This window comes from Hyperolius riggenbachi, chromosome 7 (genome assembly GCF_040937935.1).
Source record: "Hyperolius riggenbachi isolate aHypRig1 chromosome 7, aHypRig1.pri, whole genome shotgun sequence".
Lineage (NCBI taxonomy): Eukaryota > Metazoa > Chordata > Amphibia > Anura > Hyperoliidae > Hyperolius > Hyperolius riggenbachi.
The window spans coordinates 23,965,631-23,989,149 of record NC_090652.1 but is presented as its reverse complement, the minus strand read 5'-3'; the positions used below and the strand labels follow the sequence as shown (position 1 = coordinate 23,989,149).

Below are 23,519 nucleotides of genomic sequence, written 5' to 3'. Positions count from 1 at the left end.
GAACCAAAAGGGAGTCAATCATGCTTTAACAGAGATGTTTGAGTTTTAGAATAATTTCCTGCATGTCCGATCTGCACCTGATTAAGAACAGGCTCGCTTTTCAGATCAACACTGCACAAAATCGATCCTGTTCTCCATCAGTAGCAGATCGGACATGCTGGAAATTATCAATTTTACCCATCCACCTGGCAGGAAATTGCATCATGTGTACCAGGCATTACAAAGTTGGGAGATATACAGAAATACACATGATCTACTTTGCTGATGCAAACATGGCAAGCGCTGATTACAGCAGGGAGATAAAATAAAACAAAACTCCGGGGCAGAGAGCAGGAAGAAGCGGGGAGAAGATTGGATCCTTCCACCGTCTTTCATAGACTCTTCGATGGGGGCGCATCAGGGAAAGTAAAATCTGTCACTGCGCCCCCCCGGTGCTGATTCCAGGGACAGCCCCCCCCCCCCCCACTCACTCCTCTGAGTGGTCTGTCTCGGCCAGAGCCACATACCGGTTGACACAGGTGTGACCATGGAACATTCTGTCATCATCTTTGCGGGCATAAAGGTATTGCCTAGCATCATGATGAGAATGTTGCCTGTACACGTCCACAAGGGTGCCAAAATATCTTTTGCATATAAAAAACACTGTTTGAGAGCACCAGATGCTATTACTTCTGAGCAGCTTAGTGAAACTTAATGTATTTTAAACAATTATTAACCTCTTCAGCTGTTTGCCCATAATTTACCACTTTTGCTGATCTAGTCCAGTTTCTAGTCCTTGTTGCTGACCTCTGTTATAGACTTTGCCTAATTTCTGCTTACCCTGACCATTTACATGGATACCGAAATAGTCTGATTGCAGTTTTTCCTTAATTTTCGCCTGTTTTCTTGACTCCCTCCTGCACCTCACCCCTCTCCCCTGAATACTTTAGTGTTCTGTCAGCCACTGTAGGACAATACCGAAAGTCGTGACCTGGAGACTATTTGGCAGCAAGGTAATCCATCACCTTATACAGCTGGTGACCCAACATCCAGCGTGGAGAAGGTCTGGTGAAGACCCATAGTCACTTAGACCAGTGCCAGTTATTAGCTCCTTAGCAATCCCCATAGTTAGTTTTTTGCACTTAGTTAGCATGTGGATTCCTCCACCTACTGGGAAGCTTTAACCTCTTGTCCCTCATTTGTATAAGCCAGTGCTGTCCAACTGGCGGCCCGCGGGCCGCATCCGGCCCGCGAGGCCACCTGCTGCGGCCCGCTCGTGTCCCTGGGATGCAGGCATGGCTTGCGCTATCGGCGCCATGCCTGCTCCCTCGTATTGTGGCCTCCTGTGTCCCCGCTGGCCTCTCCTATGTCCCCCCGCTGCCGCTGCCTCACAGATCAGACCTCACAGATCGCGGCGACTGAGGTAAACAGAGGGCGCATGGTACCTGCACGGAGTACGTCACATGCGGAAGTGAATCATTAGTCACTTCCGCATGTGACGTTCTGCCGCGCGGGTGTCATGCGCGCGCTCTGCTTGCCGCGATCTGTGAGGTCTGATCTGTGAGGCAGCAGCGGCATCGTCAGCGGGGACACCGGAGAGGCCAGCGGGGACACCGGAGAGGCCAGCGGGGACACCGGAGAGGCCAGCGGGGACACCGAGGTAACGGGCTCGTTACTGGTGGGGGCACCTGTCACTAGCTGGGGGGGCTCCTGACACTATCTAACTGGGGGAGGCACCTGTCACTATCTAGCTGGGGGGGGCACCTGTCACTATCTAAGTGGGGGGCACCTGTCACTATCTAAGTGGGGGGCACCTGTCACTATCTAAGTGGGGGGCACCTGTCACTATCTAGCTGGGGGGGGGCACCTGTCACTATCTAAGTGGGGGGCACCTGTCACTATCTAAGTGGGGGGCACCTGTCACTATCTAGCTGGGGGGGGGGCACCTGTCACTATCTAAGTGGGGGGCACCTGTCACTATCTAAGTGGGGGGCACCTGTCACTATCTAAGTGGGGGGCACCTGTCACTATCTAGCTGGGGGGGGCACCTGTCACTATCTAAGTGGGGGGCACCTGTCACTATCTAGCTGGGGGGGCACCTGTCACTATCTAAGTGGGGGGCACCTGTCACTATCTAAGTGGGGGGCACCTGTCACTATCTAAGTGGGGGGCACCTGTCACTACCTCAACTGGGGGGACACCTGTCACCTGGCATTTCAGCCCACACATCATCCCCAATCCAGCCCAAAACACAATTGCCAGGCACAGCAGCCAGTAGAGGAGAATTTAGAAGCCAGGTGAGAGGTGTCTACCATATTAAAGGGGCATTCTGCTTATTTATGTGAAATGCTGTCTATTTATGTGCCTCATGACTGCTGAATTTGTCGTGTTGGGGGCCTCATGATTGCTGAATTTGTCTTGTTGGGGGCCTCATGATTTGTTGGGGGCATCACGATTGCTGAATTTGTCTTGTTGGGGGCCTCTAGATTGCTGAATGTGTCTTGTTGGGGGCCTCATGATTGCTAAATTTGTCTTGTTGGGGGCATCATGATTGCTGAATTTGTCTTGTTGGGGGCCTCATGATTTGTTGGGGGCCTCATGATTGCTGAATTTGTCTTGTTGGGGGTCACATGATTGCGAACTGTGAGACTATGGAAAAGCTGAATCGTCATCATGAGACAATAGCATTAAACCTACTTTTTTAGCTTTTTAAAACGGAAAATAAAACTGGGAGGTTCTAAAAAAAACCCCACATTTTTCAGGAGTAGGATGGATGAAATTGTTTATCTTCACAGTTTATTTTCAACTTGGATTTTCCATAATGTTCATGTATGAGTTAAAACGTTTGTATGTAGTTTAAATTGCTGTTGCCACTTTGCGATAAGTGACTTTTGGGTTGCAGTTTGGACACTCGGCCTCCAAAAGGTTCACCACCACTGTCCTAATCTAATGTCCCACATTGCTAAGTTCATGTAAATTTGTCTCCACCCGTGGCCACACCTGCATTCTGGTCCATGGCCAGACCCATTTTTCGGCTCAATCGACCCCTCATGTTTTCTGGCGCGCGTAACTTCACCATTATTTTAAATTGCATTTTGTGAAAAGTGCTGCCAATCTAATTATCCTTTAATTGCATTTTTTCCGGGGGGGGGGGGGGGGGCTCTATCAAGAACCTTCGGCCCTCCACCATGGGGTCTGAAAAAAAAATGGCCCTCCATGCCCATGAAGTTGGACAGCACTGGTATAAGCTATCATTTGGAAGAGCAGTTAATACACTGTAAATTATTTTGAAGCAAGAGGGAGATGATCAATCACAGCTCAGTCAGCTGAGACCTCATGGTTGACATATGATGTGACTATAACAAATAGATATAGTAAAATATGCATCAGATGCAGCCACCTGGCTTTGTATGACTATAAAGAGAACACTGATATCAAACAACCAGAGCAGAGATTATAGAGCCGAGAAGATCTCACAAGATGGATTGCCCACCACTGAAGATCTACCACAAGCATGCATTTAACTGCCGAGCTTTTACTGAGACATATTACAATGACAAGCCAGACATGGAGTTTGCAGATGATACCTTGAAATTTCCTATGAATAATTTTCACTATATATTCAGCTCAGGTATGTATATACGCAGTACAAATGTACATCCAGCAGGTGGTGCTACCGCCGTGACCGCACATAGATTCAATGTCCTGATGAATGAAGCGTCCCCGCCATTACCGCAGATCTGAACCTGCCACAATTTGCTTGCTCTGCCATCTTGAAGATGACAGAGCTCTGTAAGCAGGTTAGGAGCCACTTTCGTTGGCTCCTGACCGCGTGATCATGGAGAGCCAATCACATTGGCTCAGTGGTAGGCCAGAGTTTTGTATATTCGAAATTTAGCATCGAAATTCGCATTTACGCATCTTAATTGTCAAGTAAAATTTCAGGGAAAAATCGTAATTAATTTTGTATGTAATAGTAATATTCCATAATTTTGTGAATTGTTTCACGTAATTTTTGCGTAATTTCGCGAAATGTTGTGCCGACTTTAGCTGTTAATAGCAAAGTCCCCATACATGCTATTGCTACCAAAATTGCTACAAATGTTAAGGTGAATATCGGGTGCAAGACAAAAAAATGTAATATTTTTGAAAAAGACATTGTTGTTTTTGAGAAAATCGATTTTAAATATGCAAAGAAAAATGGTTTTTAAACTGTATTTTTTTGTTTAAAAAAAACACTTTTTCTTTGCTTTGTTAAAATTGATTTTCTCAAAACTACAAGGTCTTTTTGGAAAATTCCTTTTTTGACTTGTACCCACTATCCTCCTGAACATATGTAGCAATTTTGGTGTCACTACCATGTATGGGGGCTTTGCTATTCACTGCCCAATTTGGCACAAAATTACGCAAAAATTACGCAAAATTTTAGGCGAAATTACTAATCACTATACGAAATCAATTGAACTTACAAATCGTAATTACGTAAATGCGAAAATTTTCATGAAATTTTGCGTAATCGTAATTAGCTGATTACAATCACCACTGCATTGGCTCCCATTGATAGACAGCATCAGGAGCCAATGAAAGCAGCTCCTGACCAACTGACAGCCCTCTGCCATTATAGAGACAGCAGAGAGAGAAGCCTGCGGCGATGAGACAGCGTCGTGACCAGTGAGAGCGGTTGGTATGTGCGCCGATTCGTTGAGAAGCGGTGTTTTACCGTACCAGCGGTCTCTGGTCCTTAAAGCGGAATATAACCCTGCATTTCAACTTTGCTCTAAAACATTATTTACAGCATATTATATGCAACCAGCATTTTTTTTTTACTAGACCAGCATTGGAAGGGTTACACACAGAGCTTTAAAGTTCCATGGAGAGAAATGCTGCACAGCCAAAGTTTAGATAGATACATTTAAGTAAACACAATGTAACAAGTGAGGAATGTGACTCACTCTCTCTCTGTGTCCGGGAGCTCCTGCACAGCCAGAGTGTGTGTCACATTCCACACTTGTTACATTGTGTGTACTTAAAGAGAACCCGAGGTGTGTTTAAAGAATGTTATCTGCATACAGAGGCTGGGTCTGCCTATACAGCCCAGCCTCTGTTGCTATCCCAAACCCCACTAAGGTCCCCCTGCACTCTGCAATCCCTCCTAAATCACAGCCGTGCTGTGAGGCTGTGTTTACATGTATAGTGTCAGTCTCAGCTGCTCCCCCGCCTCCTGCAGAGCTCCGGTACCTGCCCCCCTCCCTTCCCTCCAATCAGCAGGGAGGGAAGGGATGCAGGCGGGGACTGGAGTTCTGCAGGAGGCGGGGAGAGCAGCAGACTGACACTATAGAGATAAACACAGCCAGCTCTGACAAGCTGTTTGTCAGCAACGTGGCTGTGATTTATGAGGGATTGCAGAGTGCAGGGGGACCTTAGGGGGGTTTGGGATAGCAACAGAGGCTGGGCTGTATAGGCAGATCCAGCCTCTGTATGCAGATAATATTCTTCAAACCCACCTCGGGTTCTCTTTAAATGTATCTATCTAAACTTCAGATGTGTCTGCATTTCTCTCCACGGAACTTTAAAGCTCTGTGTGTAACCCTTCCAATGCTGGTCTAGTAAAAAAAAAATGCTGGTTGCATATAATATGCTGTAAATAATGTTTTAGAGCAAAGTTGAAATTCAGGGTTATATTCCGCTTTAAGGGGGCAGAGACTGCTGGTATGGAAGTGCTTAATAAATACAGTAAATAATATAAATTTCTTATTTTTGGTCTGTGCTTCATCTGTTAAAATCTAGTATCTGTTGTAATGCATGTCCTGCTTTGTGAAAATAGGGAATCTTGGGTCTCTAGGCAGTTATTGTGTATTTGCAAATACTTGTAACTAATGCCTGTGTCCTTAGTAATTATTAAACAGTTACTGTTGCAGATCTTTAGACAGAACTTTCAGCAGAGGCTATAAGAATGCCCAGGAAATGTCTGCGCATTTCTGTTGATTTGTATGGAGTCTGGAGCTGGTCATGCAGCGTGGCTGCTGTCCTACATGGAGGTGAATAGCAGCCTGCTGGCAGGTCTCTGGCATGTTCATCTGATGTATTGCATGGAGGCTTATTTAAAATATGCATGTTTCACAGAAATTCCATGGTTTATCAGATATGTGGAAATATGTGTAACTAATGCCTGTGTTTTAAAAGGTTAAAGGGGCACTATGGCAAAAAAAAAAATTTAAATTTAAAATATGTGCAAACATAAACAAAAAAGAAGTACGTTTTTTCCAGAGCCATAAATTACTTTTCTATTACATTGCTGTCACTTAGAGTAGGTAGTAGAAATCTGACAGAATCGACAGGTTTTGGACTAGTCCATCTTTTCACGGGGGGATTCTCAGGAATGTATTTATTTTCAATAGCACTTAGTGAAAGGCAGTTGCTCTGTCCAACTGCCAAAAACCTGTGTAGCGAGCAGGGAAGCTGTCCAGCATCTTTGTTTAAATCCTTTTTGGGGAATATCTTTATAAAGAATAAAAGCCTTGCTGAGAATCCCTTATGAAGAGATGGACTAGTGCTTCTGTCAGATTTCTACTACCTACTGTAAGTGACAGCAACATAGGATAAATTCATTTATGGCTCATTTTACTCTGGAAAAAACGTACTTCTTATTTGTTTATGTTTGCACATATTTTAAATTTTACATTTTTTTTTTTGCAATAGTGCCCCTTTAAGGAACTGTAATGGGTTCAGCAGCAGCTCTGGGTACCCCATTACAGTGGATGAATAGAAAGGTTAGAGATAAAATGAAGAGGAAAAAGAATGCCTATAAGGTCCTAAAACAGGAGGGGTCCGAGGCTGCACTCAGCAATTACAAGGAGTGCAATAAAAATTGTAAAAAAGAAATTAGGCTGGCAAAGATCGAAGCTGAAAATCAAATCGCTAGGGATATCAAATCTAACCCAAAAAAGTTTTACAAGTACATCAACTCTAAAAAAAGAAAGGTTGACTGTATAGGACTCCTAAAGGATGAAGGTGGAAACTCAATGGTGGATGACCAAGGTAAGGCAGAGTTATTAAATGCTTTCTTTGCTTCTGTCTTTACAAAGGAAACAGCACTGTTGCAAATTACAGAGGCGGAAGAGTCTCAATCTTCTAACTGTAATATTAAATACTTAACGCAGGAAGAAGTAAAGGCAAGACTAAATAAATTAAAAATAGACAAGGCACCTGGCCCGGATGGCATGCATCCTCGGGTCCTAAGGGAATTAAGTTCAGTTATAGATAAACCCCTTTATCTTATCTTTTGTGACTCTCTTGCAACTGGCAGAGTCCCAGTGGATTGGCGTACAGCCCACGTTTTCCCATTATTTAAGAAGGACAAAAAATCAGATCCAGGAAATTATAGACCTGTAAGCTTAACATCAGTTGTATGCAAACTATTTGAGGGGTTACTAAGAGATACTATACATGACTTCATAGTAGAAAATAATCTTATTTCTCAGCATCAACATGGGTTTACTAAAGACAGGTCCTGTTTGACTAACATGCTCAGCTTTTATGAGGTAGTGAATGCTAATATGGATATTGGGAATGCTGTAGATGTGATATACTTAGACTTTGCTAAGGCCTTCGACACTGTTCCCCACAAAAGTCTGGTGCAAAAGTTGAGGATGCAAGGACTGGGGAAGAGTCTGTGTGCTTGGATAGGGAACTGGCTAATGGACAGAAAACAAAGAGTTGTGGTCAATGGATCATACTCAAAATGGGAGACTGTTAGCAGTGGGGTCCCACAGGGGTCTGTACTGGGTCCAGTGCTCTTCAATTTATTTATTAATGACCTAGTGGATACAGTAGTGAGCAATGTTGCTATTTTTGCAGATGATACAAAATTGTGCAGAATCATCAACTCTAAGGAAGATAGTGTCATATTGCAACAGGATCTGGATAGGATGGCTATATGGGCACATACATGGCAGATGAAATTCAATGTTGACAAATGTAAAGTCATGCATTTTGGTCGTACCAATGGTCTAACACCATACAAAATAAATGGGATACAGTTGGGAACATCAAACTTGGAGAAGGACTTAGGAGTACTCATCGACAACAAGTTAAATAATCGTACTCAATGCCAAGCCGCTGCAGCTAAAGCTAACAAAATTTTGGGATGCATTAAAAGGGAAATAAAAACTCGAGATGCTAGCATAATATTGCCCCTGTTTAACTCTCTAGTAAGGCCACATCTGGAATATGGAATTCAGTTCTGGGCACCACATTACAAAAAAGATATTGCAGTTTTAGAGCAGGTGCAGAGACGAGCAACAAAATTGATACGTGGGATGGAAGGTCTCACTTACCAAGAAAGGTTAGATAAACTGGGTTTATTTAGTCTAGAGAAAAGACGCCTTAGAGGAGATCTAATTAACATGTATAAATACATCAGAGGGCAATATAATAGCTTAGCGGATGAGCTTTTTGTCCCTAGGCCTTCTCAAAGGACTAGAGGACATGATCTGCGCATGGAGGAAAAACGTTTTAGCCATTTATTTAGGAAAGGGTTCTTTACAGTAAGAGTGATTAAGATGTGGAATGCATTGCCACAGGAAGTCGTTATGGCAAACTCTATACCTGCATTTAAAGGGGGCTTAGATGCTTTCCTTGCGTTGAATGACATCCATGGCTACAATTACTAGGTAATGCCAATGATGTTGATCCAGGGATTTTATCTGATTGCCATCTGGAGTCGGGAAGGAATTTTTACCTTGTAAGGGTTTTTTCGCCTTCCTCTGGATCAACAGGGATATGTGAGGGAGCAGGCTGGAGTTGTACTTTGTACTGGTTGAACTCGATGGACGTATGTCTTTTTTCAACCAAAGTAACTATGTAACTATGTAACAGTGCCACCTGAGGATAAGCATCTCTTTAATTCATCCATTCCTATGACTATGATTAGATAAATGTGATTATTTTTTTTAACAACTCTACAGGTTTCATAAAGGGAGATGTGTTGATTGATGTCAGTATGGGTTCCCTCATTCATCATCTCTACTCAGCTTGTGATGTCTTCAAGGACATCATTATACTGAAGCTCAATGAGAAATGCAATATGGAGACAAGCAAATGGAAGGACGCTCGTACTGGAGCTATGGAGTGGAAGCACACATCAGCCCATGCCACAAAGTTAGAGGGAAAGAGGTGAGATATTGTGTGAATGCAGTGTATGAAGGGTTGAAAATTCATACTTTTCCCTTTTTATAGTTAAGGAGAGATAAGTGCAGTGGGATGCGAAAGTTTGGGCAACCTTGTTAACTGTCATGATTTTCCTGTATAAATCGTTGGTTGTTATGATAAAAAATGTCACTTAAATATATCATATAGGAGACACACACAGTGATATTTGAGAAGTGAAATGAAGTTTATTGGATTTACAGAAAGTGTGCAATAATTGTTTAAACAAAATTAGGCAGGTGCATACATTTGGGAACCACAAAAAAGAAATGAAATCAATATTTAGTAGATCCTCCTTTTGCAGGAATTTCATCCTCTAAACGCTTCTTGTAGGTTCCAATGAGAGTCTGGATTCTGGTTGAAGGTATTTTGGACAATTCCTCTTTACAAAACATCTCTAGTTCATTCAGGTTTGATGGCTTCCGAGCATGGACAGCTCTCTTTAACTCACACCACAAATTTTCAATTTTATTCAGGTCTGGGGACTGAGATGGCCATTCTTCTAGATTGTTGTACTTGTTCCTCTGCATGAATGCCTTAGTGGATTTTGAGCAGTATTTAGGGTTGTTGTCTTGTTGAAAGACCCAGCCCTGGCGCAGCTTCAGCTTTGTCACTGATTCCTGGACATTGGTCTCCAGAATCTGCTGAAACTGAGTGGAATCCATGTGTCCCTCAACTTTAACAAGATTCCCTGTCCCTGCACTGGCCACACAGCCCCACAGCATGATGGAACCACCACCATATTTTACTGTAGGTAGCAGGTGTTTTTCTTGGAAAGCTGTGTTGTATTTCCTCCATGTATAACTCCCCTAGTGATGCCCAAATAACTAATTTTAGTTTCATCAGTCCACAGCACATTGTTCCAAAATGAAGCTGGCTTGTCCAAATGTGCTTTAGCATACCTCAAGCGGCTCTGTTTTTGCTGTGGGCGGAGAAAAGGCTTCCTCTGCATCACTCTTGCATACATCATCTCCTTGTGTAAAGTGTGGCAAATGGTTGAACGATGCACAGTGACTCCATCTGCAGCAAGATGATGTTGCAGGTCTTTAGTGCTGGTCTGTGGGTTGACTCTGACTGTTCTCACCACTCATTGCTTCTGTTTATCCGAGATTTTTCTTGGTCTGCTGCTTTAAGCCTTAACTTGAACTGAACCTGTGGTCTTCCATTTCCTCAATATGTTCCTAACTGTGGAAACAGACTGTAACGGGCACCGGGCCGTCACCAACTGAATGGGGCTCTGCCCCGGACGGACACACGTGAATGGATAGTCAATTTCAAGCCAGGTCATACACAATTGATCAGGTACAAGTTTTGGGGATCAGACAGGAGAGTGGTCTATTTCAAGCCAGGTCATACACAGTTAATCAGGTACAGGTTTAGGGGATCAGACAGGAGAGTGGTCTATTTCAAGCCAGGTCATACACAATGGATCAGGTACAGGTTTAGGTTAACACCTAGAGGCTAGCTAGCACCCACGGGACTGCGGATGATAGTACAGCACAGTGCTCAGCTAAGCCAGCTTTCAGGAAGCACAGAGTACAGGTAGCAAAAACAGAGATTGCCAGAGACACAGCCTACCTACAGCAGGCAAACGCTATAACCGGCGTGCGGCCGCGGACCGGAAGTGCTTATATATCCTCTGGCCGCGTCACTTCCGGGTCGCCCGCCGCCTTGACGCATAGTTAGTACGCGTGTCCGTACGCGTCTGACGCATAGACGTACGCGTCTGACGCATGGACGTACGCGTGCGACCCATGCATCCCCTGGAACGCATGCGTACACCCACCGCCGCTGGAGAGGGCGATGCGGAACGCAATCCGGAAGTGCCCGGACCATCGCGGGCACGCGGAATCATTACATTACCTACCCCCCTGAGGAGTGACCTCCGGGCACTCTAACGTCGGCTTATTGGGAAATTTGGTATGAAATTCCTGAACCAGTTCCTGGGCATGCACCTGCCGTGCCGGGACCCACCGCCGTTCTTCAGGTCCGTATCCCTTCCACTCGATCAAATACTGTAACGAGTTTCTAACCCACCTCGAGTCCAAAATTTTTTCCACTTCAAACTCGGTCTCCCCTTGTACTACCACCGGAGGCGGGGGGGTGGTGGAGGCTCGAAAATCCTTTGCTGACTTAAGCAAGGAGACATGAAAGGAATTTCCCACCTTCAAGGACCCTGGTAGCTTGACCCTGTAGGCCACTTTGTTAATTTGTTTTACTATAGGGAATGGTCCAATGAACCGCGGACCCAACTTTGGTGTTGGTTGCTTCAGTGGGATGTTCTTGGTTGATACCCAAACCAGATCCCCTGGACGGAATTCCGGTTCTGGGGACCTAAACTTGTCAGAAAAGTACTTCTGTTTCCCAGTGGCCTTTTCCAGGTTTCCCCGGACCTTGTTCCACACCTCCGCCATCCGTCCCACCCAGTCCTCTACCATAGGAGAATTAGAAGGTGGGCCCGACAAGGGAGAAAATTTTGGATTCGAGCCTGTAACCACCTGAAATGGTGACAAGCCCGTAGAGGAACTCACGGAGTTGTTAACAGCGAATTCTGCGAAGGGCAAGTAAGACGCCCATTCCTCCTGATTCCCTGCCACATAGCACCGCAGGTACTGTTCCAAGATTTGGTTTACCCTCTCAGTCTGGCCATTCGTCTCAGGGTGGAACCCCGAGGAGAATGATAGCGTGATGCCTAGGCGAGAACAAAACGAACGCCAGAACTGAGAGACAAACTGGACACCACGATCTGAAACAATTCTCTCGGGCGCCCCGTGGAGGCGAAAGATGTTAATAATGAACAGATCAGCCAATTCTTTTGCAGAGGGTAGTTTATTCAACGGAATGAAATGGGACATCTTACTAAAGCGGTCAACCACTACCCAGATGACCGTATATCCTTTTGAGGCAGGTAACTCCACCACAAAGTCCATAGATATGTCTGTCCAAGGCTTGAAAGGGATCGGTAGCGACTGAAGATGACCGCTAGGTGCAGTGCGGGACACTTTGCTTCGGGCACAAATAGGGCAGGAACTGACGAATGCTTTCGCATCTCGAGACAGGGACGGCCACCAAACCCAACGGGATAGAAGTTCCTGGGTCTTTGCTTGTCCAGGATGACCAGCGGCCTTGTCGTCATGGAACTGTTGCAGTACCTTGTATCTCCACTGAGGCGGCACATAAATGCAGTCGACCGGCTTCCCAGGAGGAGCATTACCTTGAAAAGAAGAGAGAAAGCGTGTGAAATCTTCCTCTAGGAGAGGAACAGTCGCAGCAGCTGAGATGCAGTTAGCAGGTATTATAGGCTCGGGGACCTGGCCCTCAGAATTCACTGGACTAAAGTAACGCGACAAGGCATCTGCCTTCACGTTCTTTGAACCTGGTTTGTATGTGATGGTGAATTTAAATCTGGAAAAGAATAACACCCACCGGGCCTGTCTTGGGCTTAATCTCTTCGCTGACTCGATGTACTCCAGATTCTTGTGATCTGTGTACACCGTGACCGGATATGCTGCCCCCTCTAGCCACTGCCTCCACTCCTCGAGAGCCCACTTAACCCCCAACAACTCCCTGTTCCCGATATCGTAGTTCCGCTCAGCGGAAGAGAACTTCCTTGAAAGGAAAGCACAGGGATGCAATTTCTTGGGAGTGCCAGCATATTGAGAGAGAACCGCACCAACACCCAGCTCGGATGCGTCGACCTCCACTATGAAGGCCTGTGTAACATCTGGGTGCACTAGGACTGGTGCAGTGCAGAAGGCCTCTTTCAATGCCCTGAAAGCAAGTTGGGTCTGTGTGGACCACCGAGTAGGATCGGCCCCTTTCTTTGTTAAGTCTGTTAGAGGTGCCACTTTGAGAGAAAATCCTTGGATAAATCTCCTGTAAAAGTTAGCGAACCCCAGGAATCTTTGTAGAGCCCTCAAGTTGGTCGGTTGTGGCCAGTTAAGGACCGCCGAAACCTTAGCTGGGTCCATGGTTAGACCCGAACTGGAGATGATGTACCCCAGGAAGGGTACTTGGGATACCTCAAAGGCACATTTCTCGAGCTTGGCGTACAATTGGTGCTCTCTCAATTTCTGCAGCACGGCCCGGACGTGGTTTCGGTGCTCAGAGAGGGATGGGGAGTAAATCAGAATGTCATCCAGATAGACTATGACAAATCTCCCCAGAAAATCCCTGAAGACGTCATTTACAAACTCCTGGAAGACTGCAGGGGCATTACAAAGCCCGAAGGGCATCACCAGATACTCGTAATGCCCCTCGTGGGTGTTGAAGGCAGTCTTCCATTCGTCTCCCTGGCGAATTCTGATGAGGTTATAGGCTCCCCGCAAGTCTAATTTAGTGAACACCCGAGCCCCCGAGATCTGCCCAAATAGGTCCTCAATTAGGGGTAAAGGATAGCGTTTTTTTACGGTGATTCTGTTCAGGCCCCTGTAGTCTATACAGGGTCGGAGACCCCCGTCCTTCTTCTCAACAAAGAAGAGCCCCGCCCCCGCAGGAGAGGTGGAAGGTCGAAGGAACCCTTTACCTAAATTCTCCTGTATGTATTCCCGCATTGCCACCCTCTCAGGACCCGTCAGACTGTACAGATGGCCCCTTGGAGGCATTGCTCCTGGCAAAAGATCGATCGGACAGTCATACGGCCGATGTGGAGGCAGCTCCTCTGCCGCCCGTGGGGAGAACACATCTGCAAACTGTCCATAGGCTTCGGGTACCTGCGGTGCCGTCAGCTGGGTGCTGAGGACGGGCAGACCCGCTAGACAGTTTCTATGACATGAATCAGACCAACTCACTAATTGCCCTGACTGCCAATCCACAATGGGATTGTGCTGCCTTAGCCAGGGCAATCCCAATACCATTGGAGTAGACGGCATACTCAACAGGAAGAATGTAATCTTCTCTGAGTGCAGGACCCCTATTTTAAGATGTAGCTCCGGGGTTACCGCTATCGGGGTCAGTAATTGCAGCGGGGAGTCGTCAATGGCGGTGACTTGCATGGGCTTACTCAAAGGCAATGAGGGAATGTCTAATTTCCTGGCCAGTTCTACATCTAAGAAATTCCCTGCAGCCCCACTGTCCACAAAGGCTTGTCCCGTTATCCCCTTATCCTGCCAGTCGAGGCAAAAAGGTAGTAAGAATCGTGGCCCTTTAGGAGGAATTACCTGCCCGCCCAGATGAACTTCCTCAGATCCACCTAGGCATTGGAGTTTCCCGACTTCTTCTCTGGGCAGTTTCGGACCACATGTCCCGTTCCTCCACAATAGAGGCACAGGCCCTGGGCACGTCTCCGTGATTTCTCTGCAGGAGAGAGCTTGGACGAACCAATCTGCATTGGTTCCTCTGAACTGTCAGGAGGAGTCCCTGTCTCCACCACCAGGGGAGTTGCACTGGTGGCCCCACTCAGTTCTAGCCGCCTTTGACGTAGCCGCCGATCAACCCTGATGGCTAGGGTGATGGCATCATCCAGTGTCACTGGGAGTGGATAATTGACCAGATGATCCTTAACTGTCTCCGTCAACCCGTGTATGAACTGGTCTAACAGAGCCGGATCGTTCCACCGGGAGACCACTGACCACCTCCTGAACTCGGAAGCATAAATCTCTGCAGAGTTCTTCCCCTGCCTAAGACCTCGGAGTTTATGGGAGGCCGTAGTAGTAACGTCTGGGTCAGAGTAGAGAACACTCATGGCCTGAAAAAACTCCTCTACAGAGGACAAGGCAGGGTGTCCCTGAGAGAGACTAAATGCCCAGGCCTGCGGGTCTCCCTGTAATAGTGAGATCACCAGGGCCACCCTCTGCGTCTCAGACCCGGAGGCTCTGGGCCTCACATAGAAATACATGCGGCAGGAGTTCATAAAGTTACTAAAAGAACCCCGATCTCCAGAGAACTTTTCTGGGAGGGGCAGCTTAGGCTCCGGAAGGTGCTCTACAGGCGCAGGGACTACTGGCTCGCCTGGAGGCGGAGGAGCTGGAACGGGAGGTGCATTGTCCTCCATACCTATGGGCATGTCAAGAGGGGCGGCAGCAGCTTGTGCTTGCACTGCGGCCATGGCTGCCGCTTCGGCCTGCGCCTGGGCCTGGGCGGCAATCTACGCTTGCGCTAAAGGGGTGACCATCTCGACTAACCCCTTGACCGCTTCGGCCAATTGATCAATATGCCGCTGCAAATCCTCCATGCCAAGTATATAAGTAATGGGGCCGGTTATAATGTAACGGGCACCGGGCCGTCACCAACTGAATGGGGCTCTGCCCCGGACGGACACACGTGAATGGATAGTCAATTTCAAGCCAGGTCATACACAATTGATCAGGTACAAGTTTTGGGGATCAGACAGGAGAGTGGTCTATTTCAAGCCAGGTCATACACAGTTAATCAGGTACAGGTTTAGGGGATCAGACAGGAGAGTGGTCTATTTCAAGCCAGGTCATACACAATGGATCAGGTACAGGTTTAGGTTAACACCTAGAGGCTAGCTAGCACCCACGGGACTGCGGATGATAGTACAGCACAGTGCTCAGCTAAGCCAGCTTTCAGGAAGCACAGAGTACAGGTAGCAAATACAGAGATTGCCAGAGACACAGCCTACCTACAGCAGGCAAACGCTATAACCGGCATGCGGCCGCGGACCGGAAGTGCTTATATATCCTCTGGCCGCGTCACTTCCAGGTCGCCCGCCGCCTTGACGCATAGTTAGTACGCGTGTCCGTACGCGTCTGATGCATAGACGTATGCGTCTGACGCATGGACGTACGCGTGCGACCCATGCGTCCCCTGGAACGCATGCGTACACCCACCGCCGCTGGAGAGGGCGATGCGGAACGCAATCCGGAAGTGCCCGGACCATCGCGGGCACGCGGAATCATTACACAGACAGCTAAAATATCTGAGACAGCTTTCTGTGTCCTTCCCCTAAACCATGATGGTAAACAATCTTTGTCTTCAGGTCATTTGAGCATTGTTTTGAGACCCCCATGTTGGTACTCTTCAGTGAAAATTAAAAAAATTGGGAAAACTTACAATTGACCCCTTAAATACTCTTTCTAATAATTGGATACACCTGTGTATGTAGGTCAGGGGTTACTAGGTAGGAGCTTACCAAGACAATTTGAGTTCCGACAATTAGTTCTAAAGGTTTTGGAATCAATAAAATTAAAACAGTGCCCACATTTATGCACCTGCCCAATTTTATTTAAACACTTATTGTGCACTTTCTGTAAATCCAATAAACTTCATTTCACTTCTCAAATATCACTGTGTGTGTCTCCTATATGAAATATTTAACTGACATTTTTTATCATAACAACCAATGATTTATAGAGGAAAATCTTGACAATTAACAAGGTTTCCCAAACTTTCACATCGGATTGTATGTATTCACACATAGTGGTGCTCGGATACAATCCGTGATCATGGCACAGCCTGATTCACAAGCATTTTTTCACTATCCAACATCATGATTCCGAATCCGTGATTGAGAATCGATCATGGCAGTCCATAACAAATTCAGCCGTTATTCCAAGTATTTGGCCTGTGATCACGGCTGTGATCATCGGAAAAATATCTGTGATTATCACCAGAAAACCCGCCGACTTTATCGGTTAATAGCAAAGCCCCCTTACATGGTGTAAACAAGAGGAAAAACATTTTTCAAAAAGACCTTTTAAAATCCATTTTAAAATTTCAAAGGGGTCCCCTTTTTAAAGGGGACTCTCAGATGCCACCATGAACCCCCCCCCCCCCCAGGGAGTCATCACTCCCACCTCCTCCTGGGGCACCGGAGGTGGGAAAGAGCCCCTTGTCCAATGATTGGACAAGGGATCCGAGGGGTATAGATAACCTGAACCTCATATTTTAGGTTCGCGAGCCGCGTACGCAAACTTCCGCAAAAATTTGCGAACTGGCGGACTCGGTGAACGCAATAGACTTCAATGGACAGGCAAACAATGTTTCTGGCCACAAAAGTGATGGAAAAGATGTTTCAAGGGGTCTAACAGTGATCCCTGCCCCAACAACTGAGTGACCAACAGCTTCGCACACATCAAACCAATCCTCAGCCCTGGACTTGCCACTGTATACTGAGTATAGAAAGACCCAGAGCATCTTTAAAATCCCCTCCATTGCACTCTGTAGGTATTTTAACAATTCAATGATGATTCCCATTGGTCTTTTATAAGACCAATAGGGGCAATGGAGGGGATTTCAAAAGCCCATAAAAGCGGCAGCTGCTGCTCTCCCTGTACCCCTCCCCAGCTGTACCTATTTTCACAGAGGGCAAGGCACCCACAGCACCCTGCCTACCCCAGGGGTGGGAGTCTCCTTCCTAAAGGGGACTCCCAGATGCCACCATGATCCTCCCTCCCAGGTGTCAGTGGCCTCCACCTTCTCCTGAGGTAGTGCAGAGCCCCTTGTACATGTATTGGACAAGGGTTCTAGGGGAAAGGGGGAGGCTTGACCACCCTTCTCTTCCAGACTGATAACTGATTGAAGATCTACACACACTCCCACCATACACATTGCTTCCTGCCACCACCACTTGCTATACACATTTTATACAATTTAATAAATTGGAGAATTAAATATTTAAGGTGTGGTTAGAGGGTGTGCAAGAACAAACCAATTATATATACTTTCGTACTGCAAGCCTCCCGAAGCATCTTTAAAATTACCGCCAGGTGCTCCCCATTGGTCCTTTATCAGACCAATAGGAATCCTCCAGATTCTCATTGGTATGTTAAAGGGGAACTTCAGCCTAAAGAAACATACTGTCATTAAGTTACTTTAGTTATGTTAATTAAAATAGATAGTTAATTAAAATGTATAAAATGTGTGTATAGAGCTTTTGAAAAAGATTGTTCCACTTACATACAAAATGTGCATAATGCTGCATCAACTCAAAGTAATTTGCATCATGTTGACTAGAGTTGGGCCGAACGGTTCGCCTGCGAATGGTTCCTTGCAAACTTCAGTGGTTCGCGTTCGCGTCCCGCAGGCGAACTTTTGCGGAAGTTCGGTTCACCCCATAATGCACCATGAGGGTCAACTTTGACCCTCTACATCACAGTCAGCAGGCCCAGTATAGCCAATTAGGCTACACTAGCCCCTGGAGCCACTCCCCGCCTAATAAAAGGCAGGCAGCGGCGGCCATTACGCTCACTCGTGTGCCTGCGTTAGTGAGAGTAGGGCGAGCTGCTGCAGACTGTCTCTCATAGGGAAAGATTAGTTAGGCTTAGCTTGTTCCTGGCTGCATACCTGTTCTGTTCTGAGCCCACCATACCTGTTCTGTTCAGTGAGCCCACTGGATACCTGCATACCTGTTCAGTGAACCTGCCACTGCATACCTGTTCTGTGAACCCACCTCTGCATACCTGTACTGTGAACCCGCCACTGTATACCTGTTCTGTTCAGTGAACCCGCCACTGTATACCTGTTCTGTTCAGTGAACCCGCCACTGTATACCTGTTCAGTGAACCCGCCACTGCATACCTGTTCTGTTCAGTGAACCCGCCACTGTATGCGACCATATGGGCTGTAAAGCCACCAAAACCTGCACTCTCGCCATGGTGCGCACCAGTCCAGCACGGCCGTCACTACACAAACAGCTGTTTGCGGTGCGTTACACGGTGAGTTTGGTGTGTCAGTGTGAAGCAGTACCTTAATTACACTACCTGATTGATGTATACACATGCAAGATGTTTTAAAGCACTTTAGGCCTGTCATTTAGCATTCAATGTGATTTCTGCCCTTAAAACGCTGCTTTGCGTCAAATTCAGATTTTTCCCGGGGACTTTTGGCATGTATCCCACTCCTCCACCTGGGGGTCCAGGTGTTAGACCCCTTGAAATATCTTTTCCATCACTTTTGTGGCCAGCATAATTTTTTTTTTCAAAGTTCGCATCCCCATTGAAGTCTATTGCGGTTCGCGAACTTTTATGCGAACCGAACCTTACGCGGAAGTTCGCGAACCCGGTTCGCGAACCTAAAATCGGAGGTTCGGCCCAACTCTAATGTTGACCGGTATGGTCAACATGATGCAAATTACTTTGAGTTGATGCAGCATTATGCACATTTTGTATGCAAATGTATGCAGCTTGAAAATTAAGGCCTCCTTTCCACGAACTGTTGATAGGCAGTGAAATGCCTCTCAAACTCTCTCAACTGCTCACTGCTGCCTGGTAACTGCTTGTTACTGCATGATAACTGCTCATTTCTGCCTGGTAACTGCTTGCTGAGCACACAGCTCAACAGTCCGTGGAAAGGAGGCCTTAACTAATCAATCCTGCTGAGGTAAAATTTGCTTGGTCCATTTTCAAATTGAATACATTTGCATAATCCTGTACCAACTCACAATTATTTACATTTCATTGGCCATCCCAATTTGCATAATCCTGTACCAACTCAAAATTATTTGCATCTGACCGACCCTACCTGCTGTGCTTCTTAGCATACCCAGCAAATTTGTGGATTCAAGCAGTATGCAATTTTAATTTGATTTGTTGGCAATCTAAACAATTTCAGCCTGTTTGATCAGACCTATATAAAAAATATACAACTATTTATATACCTGAAGACCGTGTCATGCAAATGGACGTGACCACAGCGGCAGCCCCAGGACTGCCTAACGCCAATTGCCGTCAGGTCCTGGAATTGGCTTGTGCAGGAGATTGTGTGCGCTGCTGCGCTCGCATCTCCGCTTGGTAGGCAGAGCTCCACTCCGCCTTCAGTCTCCCAGAGGCGATTTCTGAGACACTGTTAGATGGCAAAACCGCCATCTAAATAGCATGTACAGCATTGCGATCTAGCAGCTCTGTACTGGGGACAGCCGTGTGACACGGCTGTCCCCCTGGGACACAGGAGAGTGATCGGCTCTCATAGGCTGAGGCCTATGACAGCGGATCGCCGTCATTGGCTGGGGGGAGGAAGGGATTTTAGAAAAAAAAATAGTAACATCTATTAGTAAAAGAATAATGTAAATATTTGCAAAAGAATAAATAAATAAATAAACACTGTGGGGGGATCAGACCCCACCAACAGGAAGCTCTGTTGGTGGGGATAAAAGGAGGGGGGGTAACTTGTGTGCTGTGTTGTGCGGAACTGCAGCTATGCCTTAAAGCTGCAGTGGTCAATTAAGTAAAGAATGGCCTGGTCTTTAGGGAGTTTAACACTGCGGTCCTTAAGTGTTTCACAAAATTTCAAGCACCATTGTAGTTCTAATCCCACTTACATTTACACTGTGTTTTAATTTATTTTTGCAGTAAGCAATCAGACTGCAGCCAAAGCTTTTCTGAAAGCTAATTATAAGTCATTGTGTGGCTTAAAAAAAATTATGATAGGCTAGCAGAATAGTGATGTAAATGGGAGTTAACTTAACCAGACTGAAGACCACACTAACAAAGCTGCTCTCTCTCTCTCTCTCTCTCTCTCTCTCTCTCTCTCTCTCTCTCTCTCTCTCTCTCTCTCTCTCTCTCTCTCTCTCTCTCTCTCTCTCTCTCTCTCTCTCTCTCTCTATATATATATATATATATATATATATATATAATTTATTTATTTAAAAAAATCCCTTCAGTTTTTCTTTTTAAGACTTAATAGTGTTTTTTTTTTTAATTATTATATTTTTTTTCCCCTAAGTACCCAAATTGAGGACAAGGAGGAGCAACTAAAGACATCCATCAGTCACGTTATATCATGTGACTTTGAAAGTGAGAATATAACGCACCCTGTTGTGCTTCCACTTGCTGACTGTGTCACCAGTTTATGGATAGCCGATATCATCAGCAAAGATGAAGATGATTACATGAGGAACCTGGAGAAGATCTCAAAGCTGTTGAGACCTGGAGGCCACCTGATACTAATGGCAGCACTGAATACAACTTATTTCACGGCTGGAGAACACAGGTGTCATAGTCTTACATTTGATGAAAGCTTTGTGAAAAATGCCCTCCACAAGTTGGGCTTTGTTATTGATTATTATGCAGTGCAGAGGAGGAGGAATGACAGCACACTCACTGATTATAAAGCTGCTATGTTTATCACAGCTTGCAAGACCAAGTAGTAGTTTAAACATTTTATTTTAAAAGGGGTTGTAACATTCAAAAATAAAAAATTACCAAAAATTGTTAGTGCCCCAAAAATAAATATAAACCCCCTTTTTTTTCTAAAATAGGTCTCTATATGTCCCCTTTTCTTTTTAATTTTACTCAGTCTGGTGCCTTTGCCTAACTGAAGAGACTATTCAGTGCCAGCAAGATTTTTTTTAGCTACAGTAACAAGCTTAACTCAGCATGCAAATAACAGAAAACTTCCTATATTTGATAAGGTAAGGACACTATGGCCAGAAGGTTAATTAATCCCTCCTCCCCTTTGAAGAGTTTACACAGTAATATAAGTCTATGATGATGTTTGCTGTGGAAGGGATATTAACCTCCTTGGCGGTATAAAAAAATACGCCAGGAGGCAGCGCGGCAGTTTTTTTTTTTAATTTTTTTTTTCTATATCATGTAGCGAGCCCAGGGCTCGCTACATGATAGCCGCTGCTCAGCGGCATCCCCCCGCCCTCTTCGATCGCCTTCGGCGATCTCCGATCAGGAAATACCGTTCAAAGAACGGGATTTCCTGGAGGGCTTCCCCCGTCGCCATGGCGACGGGCGGGATGACGTCACTGACGTCGGGACGTCATTGGGAGTCCCGGGCCACCCCTCGGCGCTGCCTGGCACTGATTGGCCAGGCAGCGCACGGGGTCTGGGGGGGGGGGGGGGGCGCGCGTCGCACCGGATAGCGGCGATCGGGCGCGCGGCGGCGGCGATCGGGGTGCTGGCGCAGCTAGCAAAGTGCTAGCTGCGTCCAGCAAAAAAAAAAATTAAACAAATCGGCCCAGCAGGGCCTGAGCGGCACCCTCCGGCGGCTTACCCCGAACTACGTTCGGGGTTACCGCCAAGGAGGTTAAGCTGTGGTAGAATTTACTTCCTTACTTAATCCTGTGTCTCCCACTGGAGCAAAGGGCCTCAACAACTGTATGCCACCGGTTTCTGTCATGGGTGATTTTGTCTATCTCAGTCCATGATGTCTAGTGTTGGGCGAACACCTGGATGTTCGGGTTCGGGCCGAACAGGCCGAACATGGGCCAGATGTTCGGCATGTTCGGCCCGAACGCCGAACTCAATGGGAGTCAATGGGACCCCCGAACATGCCCATTTTGGGGGCCCTATGGGGTCGCAGGCATAAGGGGGGAGCATGCCCCGGTCGCGGGGGGGGGTCGGAAATTCCCCCCACCCCCTCCGCTAGCGCTCCCCCCTCCGCCCGCTTCCCCATAAAAAAAGTTTAAAGCAAGTTCAATAGTACCTGGGCTGGTGGCACTGGCTGGCAGTGGAGTGAGGAGGAGGAGGAGTCCGAGTAGCAGAGTGACGTTGAGGCCGGGCAGCGGGCGGTTCAGCGCTAGTACCCTTGTGGTACTTCCGCCCTTTCTCTGACCTCACGTCCTCTGCGTGATGACGCATATGAGGACGTGAGGTCAGAGAAAGGGCGGAAGTACCACAAGGGTACTAGCGCTGAACCGCCCGCTGCCCGGCCTCAACGTCACTCTGCTACTCGGACTCCTCCTCCTCCTCACTCCACTGCCAGCCAGTGCCACCAGGTACTATTGAACTTGCTTTAAACTTTTTGTATGGGGAAGCGGGCAGAGGGGGGAGCGCTAGCGGAGGGGGTGGGGGGAATTTCCGACCCCCCCCCCCCGCGATCGGGGCATGCTCCCCCCTTATGCCTGCGACCCCATGGGGGGCAGTATTCGGCCGAACAGGGCCCTGTTCGGCCGAACAGGGGCCCTGTTCGGCCATGCATTCAGCAGTTCGGCGAACCCCGAACAGTTTGGCCGAACACCACCAGGTGTTCGGCCGAACTCGAACATCACCCGAACAGGGTGATGTTCTGCAGAACCCGAACAGTGGCGAACACTGTTCGCCCAACACTAATGATGTCCCTGCCTTCTTTATTTCTTCCTCCATACTTTTTCTCCAAGTTGTCTTTGGTCTTCCTCTTTTTCTGCTGCCTTACGGATTCCATTTTAAGGCTTCTCTCTCAATTGATTTATCCTTGCAAAGAGTATGGTCAATCCATCTCCACTTTCTGCAAGTCCACTTGTTTTTCTTGGGTTCTTTCCCACAACTCTTTATTTGAAATTACATTTGGTCACCAGATGTTTATTGTTATTCAAAGGCAACAGTTTATAAAGGTTTGGGGACTTTTTGTTATCTCTGTTGTCACCTTCCATGCCTCACATCCATACAGAAGGACTGTCTTCACGTTACTCTGGAATATTCTCAGTTTGGTTTTTGTGGAAATATCAT

The 23,519-nt window shown here is 46.6% G+C and overlaps 1 protein-coding gene across 1 annotated transcript; it reads left to right on the top strand.

Annotated features, from left to right (window-relative positions):
* The first annotated feature begins 3,290 nt into the window (after positions 1–3,290).
* Positions 3,291–21,850, top strand: LOC137524155 (nicotinamide N-methyltransferase-like). The gene is made up of 3 exons (XM_068243729.1): positions 3,291–3,610; positions 8,946–9,153; positions 20,809–21,850. Exons 1-3 carry the CDS (start codon positions 3,460–3,462, stop codon positions 21,230–21,232), a joined length of 783 nt encoding a protein of 260 aa, XP_068099830.1. The 5' UTR covers positions 3,291–3,459; the 3' UTR covers positions 21,233–21,850.
* Positions 21,851–23,519: the final 1,669 nt, after the last annotated feature.